Source organism: Montipora foliosa, chromosome 8 (assembly GCF_036669935.1).
Source record: "Montipora foliosa isolate CH-2021 chromosome 8, ASM3666993v2, whole genome shotgun sequence".
NCBI classification, from domain to species: domain Eukaryota; kingdom Metazoa; phylum Cnidaria; class Anthozoa; order Scleractinia; family Acroporidae; genus Montipora; species Montipora foliosa.
Window position 1 is genome coordinate 37,010,159 of NC_090876.1, and position 25,000 is coordinate 37,035,158.

A 25,000-nucleotide genomic window follows, 5' to 3' on the forward strand; every position below is an offset into this window, starting at 1 on the left:
GATTTGGCTGCAAAGTTAACCCAGAAACTACCAGGAACATTTTTTCTTTGTGTTACTTAAAATAAGACATTTTTTTGCTGTTTTCAGACAACAGGTAGAAATGAAGACAAATCAAAGGCTGAAACTCAGAGGCTACCAAATGTTAATGAGCAACAGCAGCATCCAACTCCAGCGCAGCAACAGCCGCAGCCACAGCCGCAGCCGCAGCCACAGGTATCCCCACCTTCTCAGCAACCCACACAACCAGCCCTACAGTCCATGCAAGACTCAGTCCTGGGCCATCCACGTGACCAGGTTGCACCTCTACCAGCTCTTCACCCTGTTGTAGACAACTCCAATGTTGCCATGACAAGTGTTATGCCTGCGCCGCTGAGGCCTTCAACGCCTGCACGTTCAGTTACACCTGGTACCCCTGGAGCTCTAACGCCAACCACGCCTACAGCACCAACATTTTCACATGGTCAGAGTTTGAATCCTCCACAAGTGGGACAAGGCATCACAGCGCCTTTGGTAAACTATCCAACATCTGGAAAGAGTGTGAGTTCCAAAGGTAAAAAAACCAAGGAAGAGAAGGAAAGGGAGAAAGAACTCCGGAAGCAACGTCTACGGATTCAACAGGAACAGGAACGTCAATGGAAAATTCTCCAGCAAAAAAGAGCATTGGAGCAGCAGCGTCAGCAGCAGCAACAACAGCAGGAAAATATCCTACTGAGAAAAGAACTAAAAAACCAACAGCTGGCAAAAGGAACTAAAGGAGTGGAAGAACAAAAGAAAAAACGGCCGTCAAAGTGCAACAAGAGAGCATCCTCACAATTGTCAAAAGATCACGGTCAATGTGCTGAACAAGCAGAAGTTTCATGCCCCAGTGTACAGGGAGAGAACTCTAACGCACCACTTAATGGTGCTGAAACCAGAGTACAGGAGCCAGTGCTACCAGTGGGGGCTTCTCTTTCTGAAGCCCCCATAGCTAATGCTAACGTACTTGCATCATCTCATGCACACTTTCATAATGAATCTTCACTAGAATTTTTGCCTCGGTGCGATGGACAAAGAAACATATTAACGGACGTTGGAGAAGGTGATGGAATTGCAGTCAACTCCAGTCATGAAATGCATAATTTAAACCCGGATAATTTCCATTCTGTACCAGGAGAAACCAGCCATCAATATCAAACAACCACGGTTTGGCAAGAAGAGCCAATGGAAAAGGTGACACACCCTTCAGGAGAAGGAACTTGGGAACACGTCCAAGTTCACAATCAACTGGAACTCCATAACGAGTCCAATGACCATACCTTACAGGCACTTGGACCTAGCAGACAAAATTTATGGGGCCCGGAAGACCTGCAACCTGAGAAGATGCAAAATTGCTTGACTCCTGAGAGCATACAGGATACTACCCCATTGCTTGATAAACACCTTAGGCCTAATCAAGAACACCCTCAAACTGAACAGGTCTCTCATAGTGGCATGGCTACTCATGAGCAGATGTTCCACGATGATAGACAACAGTCTTGGTTGCGAAGGCAGCATTCCCAACCCTCTGGTATACAAACACCGCAGCCTGTAGTGAAAGGCCAGCAAGCTAGTATAGAGAGTGGGACAATACAACCCACTATTTCAGATTCCATGCAGCATGTTCCTTTTTCGTCTCAGCAGCAAATTGCATTAAACTCTTCAGATAAACATCAACAAGAGTTCCAACAAGCATCTCAACAAATTCCAGTTATGCATTGGCAAGAGGAGCTGACTCAAGTTCGTGCACAAGTAGCTGCTGCCAATGATATTCATCCGCCTCAGTCAATCGCCCCTCCAACAGCACCTGCTCCTGCTCCTCCTCCTCCTCCTCCACCACCACCACCACCACTACCACCCTTGCCATCTTCCCAGCAACAGCCACCTGCCTCGCTGCAAGCTTATAATGTCAGCACCGGATGGTCTCAACATGGTCAGGTTCCAGCACCACCACCACCACTTGTTCAAGCGCAGCCAATGGTACCATTCCCCCAACAACCCCAAAAGTCAGCTGTACCACAAGTTTCATTCCAGCCAATACAGCAATCTTCGAGCCCAATGCCCCCCAATCAGCATCCTCTGCTACCTATGTCAACTCAGTCACAGGAAAATCAAATGATTCAACCACAACAGCAAGATTTGGCTCAGCAGCAACAAAGGGAACAGCTTATACTAGCTCAGCAACAGCAGTTTTACCAAATACTTCAACAGCAACATGTATTGCAACATCAGCAGCAGCAACAACAAAGTGCTGCTGCTGCCGCTGCCATCCAGCCAGGGTTTGCCCGTCCTAGATTTAATCCGGTTATTAGCACCAAAGATTTGCCTGAGATAGACACTGAGGAAGAGCATCAAGAAAGGCTGCGGTTCCTTTACCGACAACGACAAGCACAGAAACAGCAACAGATGCATGCTCAGCTTGTGCAGCAAATGTGGATTCAACAGCAACTTGCTAATGGGAGTGGGCAGGGAGTGTTACCTCAAGCCATGCTGCCAGTGGATCCTTCCAACCCTCAGGTGCAATTTGCTACACAGCAGCTTCGTCCTCAGATGCCAGAGTTGGCTCAGCAGCAACTCCTTGCCGAGTACCAAAGGAGAATGCAGCAGCGTCAGGATTTGGGACAACAAACAGCACAGTACAACAAAGTCCTGCAAGAATTCCAACAACAACAAGGAACATCAGGGGGAGTTGGCACTCATACTACTGGTTCTTTTGTAGAGGTTCCTCAGCAAAGGTTTGCCATAAGGCAGCCCACCCCTTTAGTCCAACCTGGTTTGAAACCTATCGTACCCTATGGACTTGATGGACAGTTAGTGGGTCAACAACAGCAACAACAACTTTATAATATGCAGTTGCAGCAACAGATGATGATGCTACAGCAGAAAAGTGAACCACCTCAAAAGAACACTTCTCAGGCGAGTCCTGCTCTTGGAAAGGATGCAACTAAAGTGAACAGTGAAGCCAGTGTTAACTCAGATAGCGAGTCTGTACACAAGAGTATTTCTCCAGTACAAGGTGCTGCTACGCGCAAAAGTCAATGTGTGTCAAACACTTTGATGGGCGAATCAGCACAGCCATACAGAAAGCTTGAGGGCGAAAGTGTGACACAGCAACCAAACATCAAGGGTGAAAGGTTCAGTGAGTTTCCAACGGAAAAAACTACCTTGGTTCACTTTGAGGATGAAGAGTTCAGTGAACAATCTGATGACAAGGACGACCTTCACATAAGTGGAGAAAAGAGTGGGGAAGTTTTTGAAAGCAAGGGTAATAACAGGGCACGAGATGCCTGGAGTACTCAAACAATTGATGCTAATGGAAAGGTTTGTGATGAAGGACAGGTTGAAACTACGGATGTGAGGGATAGGAAAGATCAGGAATCAATTTCTCAAACGGAGGTGAATGCGGTTGGTGGTTTGGATAATGGGATGGAGGATGCTGAAGTTTTGACAAGGACGAACGATTCTTCTTCACGTGGTGCAGAAGATGCTGGTTGCAAAGAAGCAGCATCTAGTGACATTTCCTGTGCAAATGACATTAAGGTAGGGCCTGACTTGCCTTCACTGAAACTGAAGACTGAAGACGTCATCAGTAATTCAAACAAAGAGAGAGAACTTCCATCATTAAACAATCAAGAAGTACATTGTAAAGTAGAAGAAGATAATCAAATCAACCAGGTCCCTGTTCAGTCTCAGCTAACAACCATCCAAGTACAGCCAGGTGCTCAAGTACAACATTTTCACCAAGATATAAATGTTACTCCAAAGCAAGAATCATATCAGGGAATGGGTCAAGTCCCAGCTCAAGCACTCCACGCACCCAACCAAGTACCTTCGGTGGCTCCTCAGCCCCAGCAGTTTCTGGTGCTGCAGCAGCAGCAGTTATTGGGTCTACAGCAGCAGTTTCTGCAAATGGAGCAGCAAAGACAGGTTCTTGTTCAGCAGTACCAACAACTTCAACAGCGGCTGCAACAGGCAGGAGGGCAGGACCCAGTGTTGGCATCACAGGTTATGGCTGTGCAGTCTCAAGGTCAAGTATTGCAGCAACAAATGGTTCAGGTCCATCAACAGATGCAACTGCTTCAGCAACAGTTCCCCATGCAGCAACAACAGCCACAGGCTCAGCAGTGGCCACTGAGCATGCAGAATCATCCATTGGGTGTGCAACCTGGTGGTCTTCCTGCTCGACCTGGTTTAATGGGAATACAACATCCTTTGCCAATTTCAGACAAGGTATAGTAGTTCTGCTTTGACACCATCGCCAAATTTATTTGTTGTTTTGCGGAATCATTCTGGGAACGTTTCATTCAATCAAAATCTCAGTTTTAAAACTCTGAAAGTGAAGAATGGAGCAGAAACTTCCTCTTGGCTGCTCCAAGACAATTTTGGCAATAAATGAAGCAGAAACTGGACTCGAAGATCAATCAATGTTCTGATTGTTTTAATATTCAGAATGTCAGGCGACACCCAGATTTTCAATTGTTAACTCTGGATAATTTCTGTTCCAATCAATTCCTTACCAAGAATTTTTTCAGTGAATTTTGTCGTGAACCTACGAGCAGTTCTGATCACATTGTGCAAGAGGCAAAAAAATAAGCATTATTGTAGTGTTCCGACCATGGGGACATAAAGTACCATTTGGTAGCTATTATTTGTTGTTGAAATGTTTGGGTTAATTTTCCATTCATTGCGTTTTGTTTCGATTAGGAGGAGAAGCCAAAACAACGTAAATCAAGGACCAAGAGCAAAGAGACCCCACCTGTTGGGCAGCAAAACCAGGGACAGACTACCAAAGGAAAGCAAACCAAACCACGACAGAGAAAGAATAAGAAGTCAGAGGCTAATGTTGACCCTGATCTTGAAGTCAAACAGCAGATGTTTAAGCAGCAGATTTACCGCCAGATGGAACAAACACATCGTTTGTTTCAACAGAAACAGGGTGTCTTTGTCGAACAGGGACAGCAGCCTATTCAACAACTTCCAGTACCACTGAACCAACACGTGGCAGATAACCCAGGCATGTTACCACAACCACCACTGGATGTGCCACAGCCAGGCGGACCACTTACACACGCTCCAGAATTGTCACAAGGGCCTCCGTCAAGACCAGATTCCCAAATTAGCTTGCCACCCGGGACTTCAGGTCCTCAGGTATCACTTCCCTCTAGTACGCAGATACCGCCAGGGTATCCACAAACCAATGAACAAGGGTCGTTTTGTCAGAGGTTCCCGACACCTGAGCATTACCTCCAACAGTTTGGTCACCATCTGATGCAACCGAGGCAGCCAACTGTGCAATATGTGGCAGAAGCCAACAACCCCTTCAGTGACCAGTTCCAGGGTCTGCAAAACAAAGGAAGAGGTAGAGGAGGAGGGAGGAAGAAACAAGGTTCGAAGAAACAAGGACGGCCACCTGGAAAGAAAGCAGTGGACGGAGCCACTTCAGATGACCCACTACAGTCGCCAGTGAATACTGTTTTGCAAGAAGCAGCTTCTCCATGGCCTGCCCAAACTCCATCACCATTTGTGCAGAGTACCCAGCAGGAGCAGGTAAAAGCTGAAGAAGTTGTTCCTGAACCACCACAAGTACAGAACCATGCAAGAAACTCCTCCGATCTAAGTAACGCTGTGACTGGTGATATTAGGGAAGGTAGTAAAGAAAGCAACAACCTTTTGGAGCAAGAGGCAACACCTAGGAATGGAATGTCATCAGAAGCACAGATTGAGGTGTGCTCTTTTAATTCTTCCAATGAAAAGAGTAAGTTTGATGAGATGTCTTCGGAGGAACTGAAAAGTGATTTGGCAGAGAAGGAGAATGCAATCGTCTCCCCTGCTCCGGTAGAACAGGAGTCCAACGAGTCCCATGAGAAAGACAAAGGATCGTGTAATGGAACTGGCTTAGAAGCCCTGCAGAAGCTTGAGTCTATGGTGGCAGACATGGCAAATGAAGAAGAAGCTTGTAAGGAGTTGGAAAAGCAGAATGAATTGGAAAGGTTACAGCTGCAACTTGATGAGGACGAATTCGACCCAGAGATGTATGGAGAGAATTTCATGGAAGATACAACCTTCGATCGCAGTTTGTTTTCACCTAACAAGGCTGTGGGCAATCAATCTCAAGCCAACTCGGTTGTTTCTCTTGAATGTCATGAAGAGAGCCTTATCTCACCGCTACTTGAGGAAACAGAGAAGAAAAAAGATCGTCAGACGTTTTTTGCAGAAACTATGCGCAGTGATTCATCATCTCTCGAAAGAAATACCTTGGATAAACGTGGGAAACCACCTGCAAGCGGACCGCAAGGTAAAGAGCACCCTTCGGCAACAACCTCAAGTACTGCTGACCCGGCATCAACCCTGAGCCTTTACAATGTTGGAAATACAAATGGTGGAGAGCCTGTTACATCCGTGAGCAACGGTTACAGTACAGAAACTGGTCTTAACATGCCGCATAAGGTTTCTCAAGGCGAAATCCTTGTTGATGGCATACAACATGAAAGGCAGGAGGCAGAAGACGTTGTTGGGAATGAACCTGAAGGTTCGACAAGCGCTCAGATCACTTCCAAAGAACAACAAGGGGGGATTGAAAAAGAAAAAGTCGAGCCATTTTCTGGTCATATTTTTGAGAGCAATGAGCCTAAAGAAGGGCCTAAAGAAGGGCCTTTAAGAACTGCGGAAACACCATTAATAGATCCGACTGTTGGGTGTGCTTTGCAAAATGGGAATGACAGTATTTCTTTAGCTCAAAATGTTGGAAATGCTCCCTATGCACCTGATGTGCATAATTTTAGAAGTGCCGGCAGAGAAGGCTCTCAAGGCTTTCCAAATGAAGCTGTACCAACTTTGGCAGGCTCTATCGTGGTAGGATCTGTTTACGAGAAGAGTAACCATCTACCAGAACCTTTATCCAATCATCAACCTGCTCAGGTACAGGAAACGACTACAACAATTGCGTCTTCTCCGGGGCACCCTGAAAAGCCTGTTAAGACGCCCAAACAGCCAAATAGAAGCAAGAACCAACACTCGTTAACAGAAACACCAAAGAAAAAGGTAGCCACAAAGGAAGAGGACCCTCTGAAGAAGCATATGCAGGAGCTGCGAAGGCAAGAATACGAGCGAAAGAAACGAGAATACGAAGAACAGCAGAAGAAAAAGCGTGCACTTCAGGTGAAACTTCGCCATGAGAAACAGTTGATCAGGGAACAGAGAAAACGGCAAAGAATTTATATGAATGCTAACAACCGGAACAAACAGAAAACAGAGGTCAGGAACAGTGCGTCATCCTTAAAGATTTCCACACCCAGTATACCTCATAAGGAAGTCAAGCCTTCTGCTCCTCTGTCCCTCTGTGAACCCAAGTTGCTTTTGACTCTTGCTTTGACTCATCCTTATGGAAGCAGGCCCTTCAGTGGACAGTGTCTCTTAAAGGGAAACTTTGGTTCTGCTAAAGTGGACGGAATCGTGGACTATTATTCTCAGTTTCTAATGTCTGACGAGGACATTGTTTCAGTACACCCACCAACCCCTCCCTCGTCTCTTCCGCCCTCTCCCGGGGTACCTCACCGAAAAACCGATTCGTCTGGGAAGCCTCTTGTGAATGGCGATGTTTCACTCGCTGAGCGTAAACCTACTGAACCTCTGGCGTTGACCAAGGCGCACAGCCATGACAGTGAGTTTCCAGCCAAACGAGCTCGTTACATGGCTGGTTTGGACTCTTCCAGAGGGAACGTTAGTGTTCCACCATCCATACCGACTCCGCCGTTGTCTGATTCTTTAACCTCGGGAAACGACCGCATTGTTGCAAAACAACCTTCAGAACGTCGACCTGATACCAACGACAAGCAGTCCACTGATAATTCTTCATCTTCTTCGCCTGAAACCTTTCAGTACATTCCGTCTTCGTCGCCAGAGTCTGATGCAGTCAACAGATTGCACACGCCAAAGTTCTCTGCTTTGTTGCATCGTGACGTCACAGACTCGCCAACGTTCCCAATGGTAACAATAAAACGTGAGAAAGTGGAACACCATTTGGAGAATGGAGTATCTCTATCTTGTGCGGAATCTTGTAATAGTGTTTCGAACACGCAATTGCTGCAGACCAACTGCAAGCTTGAAGGGTACCATGTGCCTGGTGTAGGAAACGATTCGGATGATTTCGATAGCATTCACGTAACGCTGACTCTTTCTCCAACGTCGCAGAAAAGGGTAACAGATACTGTCGCATCAGTAGCTGATCTCATTGGGTGCCCTCCTCCCAGACGATCAGACATTATAATTGAACCAACTTGTAAGCCTGTGGTATCCACAGGTTACCCAGTGCCAATGGCAGGTCTAACGGGTAAAAAACTAAGTGGCTCGATAGCCCCTATGGCACATACGTCAACGGATATCTACCAAAAATCTCCTTTTCCATGTTCTCAGATAGGCCCTTCACCCAGTGAAGAAAACACTTCAAGGACAAAGCCAGAAGGTCCGTACTGTCGGCATTGCGATGTTTTAATTATAGGTATTGGAGTGAAACGGAAACTCGAGAACGAAGAAAGTATCGAAAAAACACTATCAATGGAATTTAATGAAGCGGAAACGAGTAGCGAGGATTATAAAATCTACAGAGTCAACGTGGAGGCAGGAGACTGTACGGGGGATATATTTTGTTCGGAGGCTTGCTTGAAGCAGTACTTTGCGCATGTTGGATCAGGGTGTTTGTCACTGACACAGGATCTTAAACCGGAAGTCAATGGTTTACAACCCGGTATGGATGGTTTGTTATCATCAGAAGGTCAAACGAGTCTTGGAGTGGGTAATGTAACGTCACTCAGTGAAAGTGATGCTCGTGGGGGTGTCATGGCCGACGGATTACCTGCAACGTCTTTGCGCAAAATTCGGAGTCCAAGCTGGAAGAGTGAAGACCAACATGATGAGGTGTGTGACTGCTTTATTTTAACATTATGGCGGCTTTAAAGCGACCTTCCCTTTCGACACTTAGCTCGCATTCTTTTTGTATTTCTCTTGCCACATCAAGGACGAGAAAGGTTTCATGTACCAAATAGAGCCACGTTAGTAGAACCACTAGAGTTTTACATTTTTATACATTTCTTGTTTTGTCTCTACAACAACGTGAATTGACTTAAATTAATGTTTTGTGGACAGCAGAAGCACATGATGGCGACCCTTCCTTTCTCTAGCAGTTCCTCAGCGCGGGCCTTTGTCACGGCTGCCCTCCCCCTGTGAGGAAAAAAATCGGGTTGGGGGTGGGTGGGGAGACGAAATTTTTGAAAGAAGCTCGTTTGAGAGATTCTAGGACATTCCTATTGGAAACTATGACTTTCTGTTACTACTTCGGACCCTGTTCCCCTGGGCCCACTTGTTCAAAAGCCGATTAACGCTAAGCTCAGATTAAAAATTAACCAAGGAATTTATTTCTCTGCTCCCAAGTGCTGTTCAACGCTGATATTCGGCAAACTGTACATTGGGAGAAGCCAATCTTGAAAAACAAAAATAAACAAAAGAAGCTTTCACCAAAAAGTTAAAACTTGAAACAAAAGCTTACGCTAATCCTGGATTAAGTTAATCGGCTTTCGAACAACCGGGCCCTGAGTTGCTGGATACTTCAAGGAAGCTAGGCTACTGATCAACCAGACTTAACTGATTAGAGTGTAATGTGAAGTGCTAAGTATCTACCCCATATGAACCATGTGAGCGTTAGCCCATGGTTCATATGGGTTATATACTTAGCACTTCACATTACACTCTAAGCAGTTAAGTCTGTTCAAATATAAGTGCTACACGGCCAACGTTTGCAAAAACGTAATCTCTTCTTGTACTGATCAACTAGGTCAGATGTTTGCACCTTTCGGACAATTTGGGCCTCGGGTACTAAATCTCGTCATTTCCATTGCCGTTTTATCCGCAGACAAAGAACTGCAAACGCCAGCGTCGTTTGCGTTGGAAGAGGTGGCAACAGAGTGAAGCAGCTATGGGCGACAGCAAACAGCGGCTAGAACTCACGTCTGAGGAGATCTCCGAGGTAATCAAACGACCAATTTTTTTTTTTATGTCGGTCATTCAGTGTACTGCACAAAATGTATACCATGAAAAGAGTTGTGAAATATAAAGGGGAAAGAAGACTTATCTCCCATTTTTGGGTCACTACTTGAAGAGAGGGCCACGAATACCGCCGTCTCGCTCGCCACCCTACACAAAGTTGTTCAGAAAGTAGCGCAAATATCCCCGCGTTGTCTCGACATTGTTAATAGGAAACTTAAGCACGCGCGTTTTTGAGATGCGGGCGTCAACCGGAAGAGAGCATTTCGCTTTCCAGGACAGTAGTGTCTCTCAGATTTTTAATACTAATCATCTCTAATGGAGAAAAGGTACTTAGCAATGTAAATGTTGTGTGAAGAAAAGTTAAAAGGGAAAACAGCTCACTTCAGGTTGCCGTCCGCGTCTCAAAAACTTAAAAGTTGAACTTAAACTTAAACTTAAGAATGTCTCGGCAGTTCTGTCCAGAATGTCATTATTTTCAGTTATCGCGCCCCGAACGACAGCAACAATGTCGTCATCTCGTCGTCCTCATAATTTCAGTATCACAATGAATCACGAGGTTTAAAACAGTTCTTTTGTGTGCTGTCTCGCACACTGTATTCATCTTGGGCGCCGCATACATTACCCAATATAAATGTGGTCGATGAACCATCTGCAAATATAGTTTGTGTCTTTTAAATAGCTTACCCCGTGTATTATTGTAGGTTGGAAAACGAATTTTTTTTTAAACGTGTGCTTTAACTGTGTTCTCTCATCGCGTGGGTTTTATCTATTGGCAGCTTTTAGAGAAACATGCTGCACTTAAAGCTGGCTTTGATATACCGCGTGATAAGAGGTTATGTACTCTTTGCGGTGAGATTGGAGATGGAGACAACAACGTATCAGCACGGTTAGTACACAGGTGTCATCACTGTCTTGTCACGCAACTTTTTTTTATCCCAAGAATTTTTTTTAGAGCAAGTGACGTTTACGCGTCTGCTTTACCTTGGTTCCCTTGTCAATGGTATTAGTATTTGCTTACTTCGGTTAATTGTGAAACTTTAATAAACATAAAGAAAGGTGGGCTAGCATGTGGGCTCCCTAGGTCTTGTTTAGTGCACGTGATTTGTTTATATATAAAGTGAAGTGAAAAAAACTAAAAGAATTTCTCGAGGGGAATTGAACCTTAAATTTCGCGTGAATGTGAAAATGTTTGTTCGATCGTTTCGTGTTGTAGCTAACTTTGATCTGAAAAATGCTTGACTGGTGGAAGAGGCAATATTCCCCCCACAGTCCCACTGACTAAGTACCGTCTAGATCGTTATCGTCGCTTTAAAGGCCAACTTTCACCCTGCAAGCATTGCGTGCCGTGGAACACCGCCAAAGCTGAAATTCATCCAGTCAGATCGCTACGATAAGCAATGCGAATTTCCATAACAACAACAAACGGTCGAAAAGCCTGTTGGTTAGGAACGCCAAGCACGTTCAACTTGCTAACCAACTTTTAACGTATAAAATTGTGCTTCATTTTGCAGACTCTTGAATCTAGACGTAGATGTTTGGGTTCACCTGAACTGCGCGCTCTGGTCTCTTGAAGTATACGAAACATTGAACGGCGCCCTCATGAACGTAGATGTCGCTGTGAAGCGAGGAACAACAACAGTAAGTTTGGAGATTCTGTGTTTCCTATTCCGTTGTATGTCACAAGGAATGGATTAAAAGTTTGACTGGAAAAATAGCATGAGTCCCTGCTTTTCTCTGAGGTGTTGCTCCGAAAGCTGTATTTCGTTAGTAATGTAATGTAATGTAAATCTTTATTTAGACACGGAGAATCATCAGTTAAGTTAATAATTAAAAATTAAAACTTGTACAACTGCTTTACATGATTGCCGTGTGGGAATCCGATATCTCAGATACTTTCTTAATACCCCGTTTAAACTGCCCAATAGAACAATCGCTTTTTAAATCTTGGGGCAAGTTGTTCCACAAACAGGCCCCGCTGTAGCAAAAACTTCTTTTTAAGTAATTAGTATTTGGCTTGGGCAGCGAAAGCTTTCCTTTAAGATTTCTTAGGTTATAAACATTAACGTGGCGTTCAGTGAAGAGACATTGAAGATAGTCTGGGGCAAGTTCATTCAATGTTTTATACATAATTAAAGCTTTCTGCCTTTTACGACGAACACTAAGAACAACAAGATATAATACCCTTGGTTGGAGTAATTTGCTATAAGGGGGCGAAGGAGTCAATTTATAACAGACGCAGGCAGGCAGGCAATGAATTTAGCCGATGCTAAAGCTAAACAAATGTATGCAGCCAGTGGTAAGGCTGGGGTTATGTGAGACTCGATATTTTGGCGAAAATCAATGCAGAAAAACCAGTCCTTCTCTGTAAAACTAATGTTTGTAGACTCAAAAGAGGTGCTTTGGGGGATACGAGACACTGACGTAATTGACTGAAGTACGTGTATATACGTGCAGGTAACAGACGAAAGGGAAGTAGTCATGCTGGTACTTTCGTTAATCAGCGCGCTTCAAATACATACATTTATTTCTTTCATTGAGTCCTTTCACGGGAACGAATGAGCCCAACAAATTGACCTGCCCCCCAACTGAGTGGCTTCATGTATAGCCCAGTTGGTAGAGCATTGCACCGGCATCACAAAGGTCAATGGGTTCGCATCCCGTGGAAGCTTCCTGAAGTTTTCAGATGTCTATATGAGACACTTGCTTAGATTGTCCAGATAAGTGCGGGGATCACTGACGTAATCGTTCCTCTTTGGCAGAATTGTGTGGTGTGTCTTAAAAAAGGTGCTACGGTGTCGTGTAACCAGAAGATTGGCTTGACCAAGGTTGGCTGCCCAAACAATTTCCATTTCACTTGTGCGATCTCTCGTGGATGTATGTTTTTCAAAGACAAGGTAAGCTGATCGTTACCAATACCTACTAATACAAGAAATTGCATGTTTAGGTGTGCTTGACTTCAAGTGGATCGTAGAGATGATGTCATAAACCGCCCGGCAAATATTGACGAAAAACGGAAGCAGTTTTTGACGTTCATGGTGCTATTCTGGAGACAACATCGGTAGTTCTGACCAATGTCCTATTTAAGTTCCCTATTGATGAGAAGGGAAAACCAGAGTGCAGTGAAAATGTGCATATAAGAAATACGTCGATAAAGAACCTGCAGCCTCTAAATTTGCCATTTTAATACCCAAAATACAAGAACCTATTCAACCTTCCAGGGATAAACCGGTTCATGTGTGAAGAGGGTCGAGTGAATTACATGTCAAAACGTGGAACAAATAATAGTCAACGTTTATGGTAGGCTAGTCATTACCGGTCACCTCTCCTAAAGCTCTAGAATTATGATGAATCAGCCTTTATGCTGGGTCTGAAGGTTTAGGGAGGATGAGAAGTTTTAAACACGTGGTTGTGATAAGCGATAACGATGTTGTTTGCTGTTGATTTGTGGTCGACGATAATAGGGACCGGAGGGCTTTCGTACTGAGCATGCGCATAAGGTTTGGAGGCTGACATTTTTCGAATTGCGCGTGCTCAGAACGGAAAACTCGTACTCGTAGTCATCCTCGTCCTCCTGTGTAATTGGACCCTAATAACTGAAATATCCCTTTGAGAAAAGAAGAACCTAATGAGCCTGAATTGACAATAAAAAGCCCCGAAAAATTAGAACCGGTTTAGTCTGGATTCGAAAAATGTAAGCTTTTATATATGCGTGTTTTCACTCATTCTCGTCACCAGAGCCTTGGGGAAACTCTGTGTAAAAGAACATGCGCCGTATGGTTCTTATAGCTGAAAATTGGCTGTTTGAGCTGGATGGCGCCTAACATGAATGCACCAATTAGAGACGCTTTTGATTGTTCTTCATGAAAACCAATGAGAAGACACTTTGTCTCAGGGTTCCCCAGAGCTCTTCTCTGAAGAGCTCTGGGGTCTAGATTTGTTTTGGCCATACTTGAATAAAGTGAAGAACTCGGTTTATACATGACATTTTTTTCTATAGATTTGAGGCGGTAAAGCGCTTGGGAATTTGGCTTCTGAACTTCCGATATTGCCTTGGTTGTTCACTCGGTTGTTTGTTTGTTTTGTCAATTATTAGACGATGCTGTGTCATGAGCACCGGCCGGATTCGTCCTCCCCCATGACGGAGCTTGTGCTTTCCTCGTATGCGGTGTATCGGAAGGTGTTTGTCAACAGAAACGAGATCAAGCAGATAGCCAGGTAACGAGGAGAATGCGCAAAAGGCCATACACCTTATTCCAAAATGGCCGCCATTTTAGTATTCTTTTGTTTCCATGCAAATTGGCCCTCTTGACCTCGCTTTCAAACGTAAAATTCAAAAGAATGTTTAAACTCGAACGAGGCCAAAAGGGCCAATTCGCAATCAAACAAAAGAATACTAAAATGGCAGCCATTTTGGAATAAGGTGTATGCATTTGACTTTCAGTCATAAGTATATTCGTGGAACGGCATGATGCCGCTTTTAAACCGCTACTTGTATTTCACTTCCTCAATTTTTTTCCACTTATTAAACATCGATCGAAGGCCTCAGATATTGCCCATCTTAACATTAGAGACGCGTAATTCGTTCAGGTACATGGACCGGCACAAGACCGGTTTTGTCGTCCAGACGAGACGAACTGATCACCTAAGTTCGTCTAAAGCGGACCTTTCAATATAAACCAAATCGTTGGGTGTCGCAAGCATTAGAATAAACGAGGAGTAATACACGGAAATGAGACTCGTGATTGGTCAATCGTCTGGTCTTTCCTGGGAGAAAAACGGATTTGGAAGAAATTGGAAGGTTCCCAATCGTTTCGATTCCGATTCGGTCTAGCTAAGACTCCATTGAAGCCTTCCCTGTTTGGTTTTCACCTGGTGGTGAGTTATCTTTTGATTCGACTCCATCGCTTGGCAAAAACCAGCTATTAATTTTCTTACCTCTCAGTTGCTCTTTGTTTTGCCTTTTTGTGGGCCCATGGTCTCCCAAAATTCCTTGCGCATGCACTGTAGTCGCCCATCTCGAATTTCATCTTACACGAAACCACTAACGCACAGCCAACCAGTTCACTCGTTTTACCTTACGAACCGCGGCGATGACTTTTAGTGAGCTTTAGGGTATTTAACGCGTTGGTAGGTCTCTTAAGCAAGAGACGTTTTTGAGCCACCGGCGGCAAGAGGACGTTATGGTCTTTTCCTTTTGGATTTGTCTTGACTCTAATACATTTATTTTGTCTGGTATCTTTTGACTGTTACGGACGATTAGTTAAAAAATCTGGGAGTGCTACTGTCCTGGCATTTGAAATGTCCATTTCCGGTTTTCGTCCGTTGTTCAAAAAGCGCGCATGCTAAAACTCCCGATTGGTTTACTTTTTTTCCCGCCAGCATGTTACGTCATAATCAAGAAACCGGTGACAAGCCTCAGACGTTACGGTTGGGGAGCCTGGTAGTAAAATCTTTGGGACAGCTTCTGCCTCACCAGTTGCAGTCATTTCACACAAGAGATGCAGTTTACCCGGTCAGTTGGTGCATAGTAAATGAAAGCCTTTTTGGAATTGCTTGCTTGCTAGGAGGCCCAACAGCAGTTTTTGAAATGTTCATTTCCACGATTAAAACCTGGTCAAAACTGGGTAACAAGTCAAAATGGGAAAAGTTACTTATTTAAAGTTGGACTTGTTCTTTATAGTCTCAATAATTTCTTGAGTATCCAAACGTACACAAGCTAATATTATTTAATACGACAGCTATTCCATTCGCGCTTTTCGGATAGGAGATTTGTCAGAGCTAACTCGGCGTTTCGTGGCTCGTTGACCATTCACCATCTTGTATCCAACGCCCTCTCGTGGAGTAATTGTGAACTATTTTAGGGAGGTGGTCCAGTGGTAAAATGAAGTTTTTGAGTTTTTAGAGCATTGCTGAAGTATCCTCCAACTGCCGCGCAATTTTGGCGACCTTCAGTGTTGCCTCTCAAGTAACTGATGTGACTCGGGCCAATGGTTTTTCTTCCTTGCCCGAGAAAACAAGACGAAAGAGACTTCTGACACTATTGTGACTTCCTTAAGATGTTCTCGGCTCTTTCGTCAGTTTATGTTTTTGCTGATGTCTGCTCTTGTTCTGTATCTCTCCGATAGGTGGGCTTCAAGACTGTACGGTTGTACTGGAGCATGCACTCTGTGAATCGACGCTGTAAATATCATTGTACTGTGGAAGATGCTGAGGGGATTCCGAGTTTCACCATCAGAGTAGATGATGTGGAGCAAAAGGATCAGCTTGTATTTAGAGGAAAAACTCCTCGAGGTAACTCGGAGCTTTTGTTTTTTTTTTCGCATGCAAAGACATGCATAAACTTGCGCCTCTTTAAATTGTACCACGCATCATACGCGTTATATGAAAGACTCTGTCGCGTTTAGAGGCTCAGCCATATGAAATGCAGTGACCAATATTTGCAGTACCTTGACAAAAAACACTCCGTATCGTGACCTCAGACTAAAGCTCAATCCTTAGTTAATTTTAATGTATTTAGTTTTAAGAGAACGTCTGTATCCACTTGTAATTTTAGAAAAGATGACTTTGTGTATATTTAAATTTATCTTTATATTCATATCTGTCAACACCGCTAATTTAAGTTCAATGTTCTTTTTGTATATATTCCTAGTTAGTTAGTGATGAGTTTTTGTAAAGGACCCCACAAGCTCATGTAGCTTTAATACTCATCGTTTTAAAATAAAGCCCATCTGCTCTGGTGTTGGCTTAGGTTCACATGCAACCAGATGGACGATCAGACATGGTTTGGTGCTACTTTAGTCTAAGTCAATGATTGCAACTCGCAAAGTTTTGATTAACGACTCATTGTGTCGACGCTCCTGCCTTTTTGCACTTCATTAAAAGAAAGGGCGCCTTCTCTTTGCTTATCACTGCCACTTGATTGTTATCCTCTGACTGTTCAATGTCGAGAGGAACGATTCTATCCTTGTTAGGTCTTCGTTGCAATGACTGTCAGTGTTTTGCTTGATTGAAAGGTAACTCGTTATTGTTAACAGGGATGTACGCACGTCATGTCTGGTTGTTTTCTTATTCGAGAACGTTTTTCACTTTACTGTATCAACCTAAACCGGAGTTGGAAATAGGCGTTTCCTTTATTGACAACTACCAATACAGAGGGATTACAAATATTAGAAGTTAACAGTGTGCGCATTCCTTAACATGGCATAACTGAACAAAGCTTGGCTTTTGTCTTTTCGGTAGATGCCTGGCAACAAATTCTCATTCCTATTTTGAACAAGAGGAAAGAGGCGGGACTCATCAAATTGTTTCCACAATACATCACTGGAGAGGTGAGCAGTAACACTGGAACCTTTATAAGAAATGCAACATGGATAAATATTACATTTTTCGGATATCAGGGGGTCTGCAGCTGAAGCGGGCATAAGGTGTTTTTTTTTTCTGGTAGGTGACGATAAGGTACATTGCGTATCTCCCAATCGCAGATCAGTGCAATCCTGTATCAGAGAACTTGCGCTCGACGACGACGGTGCCAACAAATAGAATACTCATTACTGTGTTTAAAACTGCAAGCTTACGTTTTCGAAATTTTTTCGTAAATTTTCCCTGTCGTCTCGTCGCGTTTTCGTCGACGTCCTCATTCTCGACTTTCACGTGGTAAAGTCGCCTTTATGTTTGTGCCCCAAATTACTCCCGCTGGGAATTGAGTTCAAGGGTCTTTTTTAAAATGGCAAGTTGGCAAGTTGTTAGTGATTCTAGGGTACTTCTAGTCCTTTGTTGGGTCAAACGACCAGTTAAGCACTACTTTTGTCCGTTTGCTCCCACAAAGAGCTCCTGATCATGCGAGTGAGCCAGCAGTTAATTTAGTAGCGCATCGAAAAACGTCTGAGGGACCTCAAAGAAAAGTTTGATTTTCGACTTTTTCTTCTTCGACGTTTTCCTTGAAGAAAACGTTTCCTTTGGATAGTAATAAAAACAAAATAAACCAGAAACCATCTGGTATCTAGTGCTGTTGCACCGCTTGATTAAACGGGACAAAAAAGATTTTCTTTCACCGAGTATAAGATTGGGGAGTGCCCCCTTCCTTTTCCAACCCCCGCTCGCCTTGCTTCGCTTCCGCTATTTATTTTCGTTCGTCCCGTTCCGCTTGGGAACCTCATCCCAGCTACGTGCTCGGCGACTGAAATAGAAATGCATCGATTGTGTTGGATTAAAAACGCGTTGAGCAGGACAATTTAGTGCTACTAAACCCGTCGCATCGGTTCGTCTCTTAACTGGTTGTAGTCTTTTTAAACCCGGGCAGGGTATTCGGGAAAACCAATGTTTGTTATAACAGACACGACACGATTCTTATTTAAAATTTGAATAATATTTTTTTGCTCATCTTTTCCAACCCTTTTTACTTCTTAGGATTTGTTTGGATTGTCTGAGCAATTTGTTTTACGGGTAATCGAGTCGGTAAGTACTTTAGTATGTATTGTGTGGTGCGTTTTGTCGGTCACAGGATGATCAATTTCCAGGAGAAGGGTGATAGAGCTGCTCTCACCAGCTTCGATGTGATTGACTTGCTACCCAAACCAACAACAAAGACGCAGCAACTGAAGCAATGACAGTAGAAGCTGCTAAAGTTGCTAGTAAAGGCCAGATTTCGAGAGCAGCTCCACAACCCAGGAGATAATCCTAAACGACAAGATGTAATGACTCTAAGCGAGAATGATCGTTGAGGTTTCAACGTTCGCGGCTGCCGCGACCATTGTTGCTCAAAGGTCATTACAACCGCAGTTCAGAGTATCTTTCAGTTTTCATATTCATTCATTCACCTCGCGCGGAGTGTAGTCCGAACTCGCAACTTATCAACTCCCAGGTGATAGCTGAGATGGCGCAATCGCACGCTCATGGGATGTGAAATGGAAAGAAAAGTTCTATTTGCCCACCCTTATTTACTCCGTGACGATTCCGGCAACAAACTGCCACATACAAGATTGATGTGCATGTGTATTGCATTTGTGTTTCGTTAGATGCCTGGGGTGGATCAAATGCAGGGATACAACATGCGGTATGGACCCTCGCCCATCATGGAGCTACCGCTAGCGGTAAATCCTACAGGCAGCGCCAGATCTGAACCTCTTCTGAGGACGCATTTTAGAAGTGCAAGGTAGGTGATTTTGTGTGATAATCTACCCCTGCCTTTTGGGATTTGACGTCATTTTTCTGCAGGCTTTTAGTATCATTTCCTATCTGCATAATTTTCCAAAAAGAGTATCCCACATGAAGGCCCTTAAGAGTGTCTTGTTGTGCATTAGCCGTTTTTGGACTCTCCTTCGTACAGCCAGATACTACTCTGCGGCTCAAACAAATTTATCTCCACTTAGCTTTTGAACATTACATGTAATGAACGCTTTATTACTTCCACAGAGCACGCGCTCTTCGTTCTGCCACGAGTTCTGGACCTGCGTTATCCCCTGCTGTTTCGGTTGGTGCAGGAAACGCCGATGAGTCTTCGAGTCTGTACCTCAAACAGTTTGTTTATTCCAAAGCTGCACAGTACCGCAAACTTAAAACAGAGTGGAAATCGAACGTTTTCTTAGGAAGATCCAACATTCAGGTAGGTTCTGGCCGGAGAATGGGGGTGTAATTGGTTCTTTCTTTGGCCAATTTCAGTCACAACAGACCGAAAATAAAAGAACCAATCAAAAACGCAAATGAAACACATGCAGCCGATGCTAAGCGCGGGTCAACCCGTTCGAATAAAGCTGCCCACCACGTAACCAAAACTCCCAAACATTTTAGGTGAAAGGCAAATGTGAGAGCTTTTTTTCAGAAATTCCAGTCGAATGTTTGGGACAACTGTTTGAGGTGGCCCATTCATTCCGGGTAATACGAAATCATCGGAAGTTCGTTTTCCGGTTGACAGTATCTATTTGAAAATGAATTACTATTATACAAAGGTCCCAACAAATGTTAAGCATCCAAGATCATAGCTGAATTGACTTTCGCTTATTATTGGATAAAGCGGGGAATTAGTTTGGCTTTTTAAAGGGGCTATGTCACGTTATGTCAGGGTGTTTAGGATACATCTTAGTTAATCACGAGTTTAAAACTCGGAAGACGGTAATGTGGAATTCCTTTACTGATTAAATGAACGTTACATCACAAACAAGATGATTCAAAGCAAAAACGACCTTTATCCAGACGATTTGCCATAAAGTCCGAATTTTTTTTTTCAAGGTAACCTACCCAAATGAAATCCGTTTCAATCCTGTCCATATGTGTTCATCCATGGTTCTCTTTCCTTTTGCTGTATTTCTCTTATGTTGTTTAATTGTTTTATGGAAAAATGTTTCATTCTACTTTTAAGGAATTTTGGTTGTTATGAAATTGCATCATTTTGCTTTTGTTCCTCCCTGAAATAATGCCTTTGGTGAAACCATAGAGACCATGGTTCTACCAATGGGGAAGCAACTTCACCTCCTCTACAAACCACTTACAACCTACGATTCCTCAATTCGTTCTGACGAAGGGCTAACGCTGGAAACGTTAGCTCGGAGATCATTATTACGGTGGTTAATTTTATCTGACAAAACGAGGTTTTTGTGTTTCACTCCCAACCGACTCGACAGAAGTGTCATTTTGACGATGTATTTTCATGCCTCAGATTGGTCCACGACACTTTTTCTCTGGTCGCAGAGATTAACTTCCTTGTACGTTTTTCTTAATTCAGGGCCTGGGTCTGTTTGCCAACAAGGACATGGAAGGGGTAAGTCGTTTCGCAGTTTCCTTGTTTTTCGACTGCCCTTGTCAAAACGCTAAGAAAATTGTCATAAGAAATTGCAAATGTCGGTTGTTTTATTGTGTCTGCAGGGAAGTATGGTGATCGAATACATTGGTTCAATCATTCGAAATGAAGTGGCCAACAGAAGAGAACAGATCTACGAGAAACAGGTTACTTACTTTACTTGTTTATTTAATTTTCGTTTTGCGTGTATCAAGAAGTGAGAATACCTCCTTTAAGGCGAAATCTATGAACATGACAGTGATCGCCTCGCGTGTGAAACTGTCGTCGAAAGACGTTTCTTTCCATGGAATTCGTAAGAGAATAACCCGGCTTTTTTAGAATTTCTAACTGGGAGCCTTTCTAGCTATCCAAGGACCGTGTTTTTCGGAACGTCGTTATCTTTGCTGAAGTCATTGTTAACCGTTTGTCTTGACAAATGCTTCAAAATTCAAAGAACTTCTTAGATTTGGTCATCTCTCGAAACTCCTAGTCTTTTGGTCGGAGTAAAATCAGCAACATATTTTAGTTATCAAAAACTGACAAATTACTTTAGTACAAAAGCAGTAATGACCCTTACATTCTTTGTTAATTTTAGAGTTTCGAAAGCAACTTTTCTTACAGATTATCTGGGATATCGGGTTGAGATATTTACTAATTTGGAGTTAACTTGGTATGCAAAGAAATTTCCTCTGATTTTTAGCTTGATCAGTTGGAAATATGATCCACATATGTTAAAGGCAAGAACTGTAAACGGAGATTCCCCGCGGCGTTAGGTTAGACCGCCATCATTGCTTCGAAATGCTTACTTTGAGCGTGAATTTTGGACTTCGTGCGTGATCCGCCATTACTCACCTTCCAAACTGACCGATTGGACATCAGAAGGTGGGATCTAGGGAAAAGTGACGTCATTGACTCAATGGCTTAAAATTTCAGCGTCAAACGCAGCTTATTGTATGTTTAAAAGTCTGAAACTCCCTTGCTGCATATTAATTTAGCCGCGTACACACGCGTTGTATTCTTAAACCATTGAGTCTTTGACGTCATTTTCTCCTCGATCCAGCCCTCTCTCTCTCTCTCTCTCTCTCTCTCTCTCTCTCTCTCTCAAGGCTTTATAAGTTAGTAATGGCCTTCCGTAAAATAGGAAGATTCCAGGTAAAATAAACAGGTGTCTTTTTTAAATCAATGCCTAAAACTTGGGTCACTTACTGTTTAGTTAACATAGTTTTGAAATCCAAAGAAAATAAAAAAATAATTTTTTTGGTCACAGTAGCACTATAGGGTCTTTCCCGGCCAATATTTCATGACCTGCCTGAGGCTCCAAGGAACTATTTTCTGCTTACATGGGGAATTGACTAGTCGTAATCTGGGTTTGAAAATGCTGTGTCTCTTTTCAGAATCGTGGTGTGTATATGTTCAGAATCGATTCTGATGCTGTGATCGATGCTACCATGGCGGGTGGTCCTGCGCGTTACATCAATCACTCTTGCAGTGTAAGTTGATCTCTGTTCCGTTTGAGATCTCTGTTCCTAGCAGCGTCTTTAGAGGTATAGGGGTCATAATGTTATTGGTGGTGGTGATGAGTCCGATTGGGACTTAAACGGTCTAAGACGGCGACGTCGACGAAAATTGTCACCAAAATATAACTCTGCATGCAATTCCATGTCGTTCACGTCGTGCAATGTGGACGAAGTATCCTAAAAATAAAGCGGTACGAGCGGGAATGAAAGATTCACGTTTGTAATCTCGCGTCGTTGTCAAAACCTCAAATTTGGTGATTTTACGTCGTCGTTGTGAAGAGTACCGCAAAAATATGCGCTGAAATACGTGCAGCACGAATTTCTTCCTCTTTAACCAATGATATTGTTTTCGACGTTCTCGTTGACCACCTCGTCGTAGATCTTAAAAGGGACGGCAACCGGAAAAGAAAATTTCGCGTGCCAGGACAGTGGTGTCTCCCAGATTTTTATACTAATCATCTCTAATGGAGTAAAGATACTTGATAATGTAAATGTGGTTGTGTGTAGGTAAGTTAAAAGGGAAAACAGCTCACTTCCGGTTGCCGTCCGCGTCTCGAAAACGCGCGTCCTTAAACTCCCTAATGTCTGATGATGATGATGACGACGACCACGCCTTTATTTTCAAGTCTCAAGCTTATCTGGCCGGGCACAAGTGGAAACTGTAAATCACATCATATCAAGTGTTGGTTTTTGAGGAGAGGGGAAAACCGTTTTACCCAGAGAAAAACCTCTTGTGGGAGCAGAGTAGAGAACCATCAAACTCAACCCACATGTAAAGTTGAGCCCGGGAAGCCAACCCAGGCCTCGTTGATGAAGGACGGTTGCTCTCGCCACTTTGCCAACGCCCTTAAACACGAATACACACACAAAAGGAGTTTCTGACGCCATGTTTTTGAAAAAGTTTTCCAAGCGTGCATGATCGCCTAACATGCGAAGAATAGACAGAGAAAAACTGAGACGTAATTTGTTCACGATTTTCGCATGGCAATGAAAGTGATTCAACATCTTAACCAAAAAAATCAAACAGCGTCGTGTCCTTGAGGGCTTTCTTGGCTACAATTTTAACATCGTTCTGTTTGCATCCATAGTATATGTAAAAGTTCCTCGCCTTTTAAAGCCGGTCTTCTTCAGCCTTTCCCTGGGGGAGATGTAAATTGATATGACTGTAGGATCTCGAATCATACTCCTTCTCTCACACTTTAATTCATGCATTGACTTTATTAGTTGGTTTGATCATAGTTAATAAACGGGAATGGTTATGAAACCCGACAAATTTCTTTGTTGTAGGTTTTTGTTATCTTTTTTGTCCTTGACCGTGCACAAAACACAATAGTTGTTTACTCCGTACTGAGGAACTAACCAATAGAAACGTGTTGGCTACATAATTCATGCATAGTGTATGAGCGCAAAACAAAAGATTGTGCACGGTCGTGGACTTTCTAACCTAAATCTTGGCATCTTTGTTTGCTCCTTTGATGTTTGCCGAGCTTCCAAACCAGTCCCCTGTATTAACTATGGTTTGATGTTTACTAACAATGGAAGCTGTCCAAATAGAAATGAAAAGCTGCTAAAACATAAAAGGTTTTAAACCCCGGCTGACTAAGCAACAGCAACAAACGCGCAAAAAATAACAAAAACACAATGCTACACATCTCGTGGTTGTATCATCTTTAGCCCTCGGTGGTTAAATTCACTTATATCCTAAACCTAGAAGTAAAGTGATATAAAATCCATTGTTTGAAAAGCGTTGGTTCGAGGCTTTTGCTTTTAATTATCGCTGTTATTACTCTATGCAATCCGTCCATAGTTTATTCTGTCCCTGGCGCAGGTTCCTCCCTCATAGCCAGATCTTGCCTGATAGTTTGGTTTTTTGGGTTTCATTTTTAGCCTAACTGCGTTGCTGAAGTGGTGACTTTCGAGAAGGAGCAGAAAATTATTATCATTTCAAACAGAAAGGTCGAGAAAGGGGAAGAGGTACGAGTTTGTTCTTGTTTTCTTTGCATGATTGCCGCACCCACGCGTCCCGACTGCCGACTGCTACGGGTTGGCGGTTCGTGTCTTCCCGAGGAAACACGAACCACTGACGTCAGAATTAACGTTTACATCATCGCTTGCGGCTTTTTGCAACACTTGGATATTAACACATTTGAGTAATTATTGGTTAGGAGACCTCAGGAAACTACCATCCTAAACTAACAGATTCGGTATGTAAAAGACGAGCCAAGAAACTTACTTTGGGATAGAATTAACATTCAAGTGTGATTTCCAGTACTACAAACGGTAGTTATCGGTAACAATCCCGGGAATGGGGAAGATATCTGTTTACCAACATTGCTTTTGTTATTCAAATGTGCCAAACACAGGAAAAAAGACCCTTTGTTTCGAGAGCCAGTGAGGCTCTGGTTGGCACATTAATTACAATACACCGTAAGGGTAAGGTGGTCACGTAGCGCCGAGATCGATGGAATTCCCGCGGGCTGGCAGAGGGTAGGAGTTGGTCCCCTGGGCGTTTTGATCAAGACCCTCCCAAATCTTGATTTTTTTTCATGACGTCACGGCCGTTATGTTGGTGTCCCGGGAATAGGCCATTTCCGAGGTCATGTCTGCCTCCTCTTCAAAGCGAGTCCATGTTCGAAGTTTTTGTGGTGGTAATTAGTTC

The 25,000-nt window shown here is 43.4% G+C and overlaps 1 protein-coding gene across 1 annotated transcript in view; it reads left to right on the forward strand.

Moving 5' to 3' along the window:
- The window catches only part of LOC137967846 (histone-lysine N-methyltransferase 2C-like), a 56,361-nt gene that overhangs the window by 30,592 nt on the left and 769 nt on the right, over positions 1-25,000 (forward strand). The window contains exons 25-41 of the mRNA XM_068814435.1: positions 88-4,245; positions 4,720-8,928; positions 9,920-10,033; positions 10,830-10,939; positions 11,565-11,691; positions 12,813-12,947; positions 14,147-14,268; positions 15,433-15,565; positions 16,179-16,344; positions 17,293-17,381; positions 18,460-18,507; positions 19,068-19,204; positions 19,465-19,654; positions 20,771-20,806; positions 20,911-20,991; positions 22,219-22,314; positions 24,229-24,315. Coding sequence (XP_068670536.1) covers positions 88-4,245; positions 4,720-8,928; positions 9,920-10,033; positions 10,830-10,939; positions 11,565-11,691; positions 12,813-12,947; positions 14,147-14,268; positions 15,433-15,565; positions 16,179-16,344; positions 17,293-17,381; positions 18,460-18,507; positions 19,068-19,204; positions 19,465-19,654; positions 20,771-20,806; positions 20,911-20,991; positions 22,219-22,314; positions 24,229-24,315 — 10,038 coding nt within the window. The remainder of the gene's footprint in view (positions 1-87; positions 4,246-4,719; positions 8,929-9,919; positions 10,034-10,829; positions 10,940-11,564; positions 11,692-12,812; positions 12,948-14,146; positions 14,269-15,432; positions 15,566-16,178; positions 16,345-17,292; positions 17,382-18,459; positions 18,508-19,067; positions 19,205-19,464; positions 19,655-20,770; positions 20,807-20,910; positions 20,992-22,218; positions 22,315-24,228; positions 24,316-25,000) is intronic.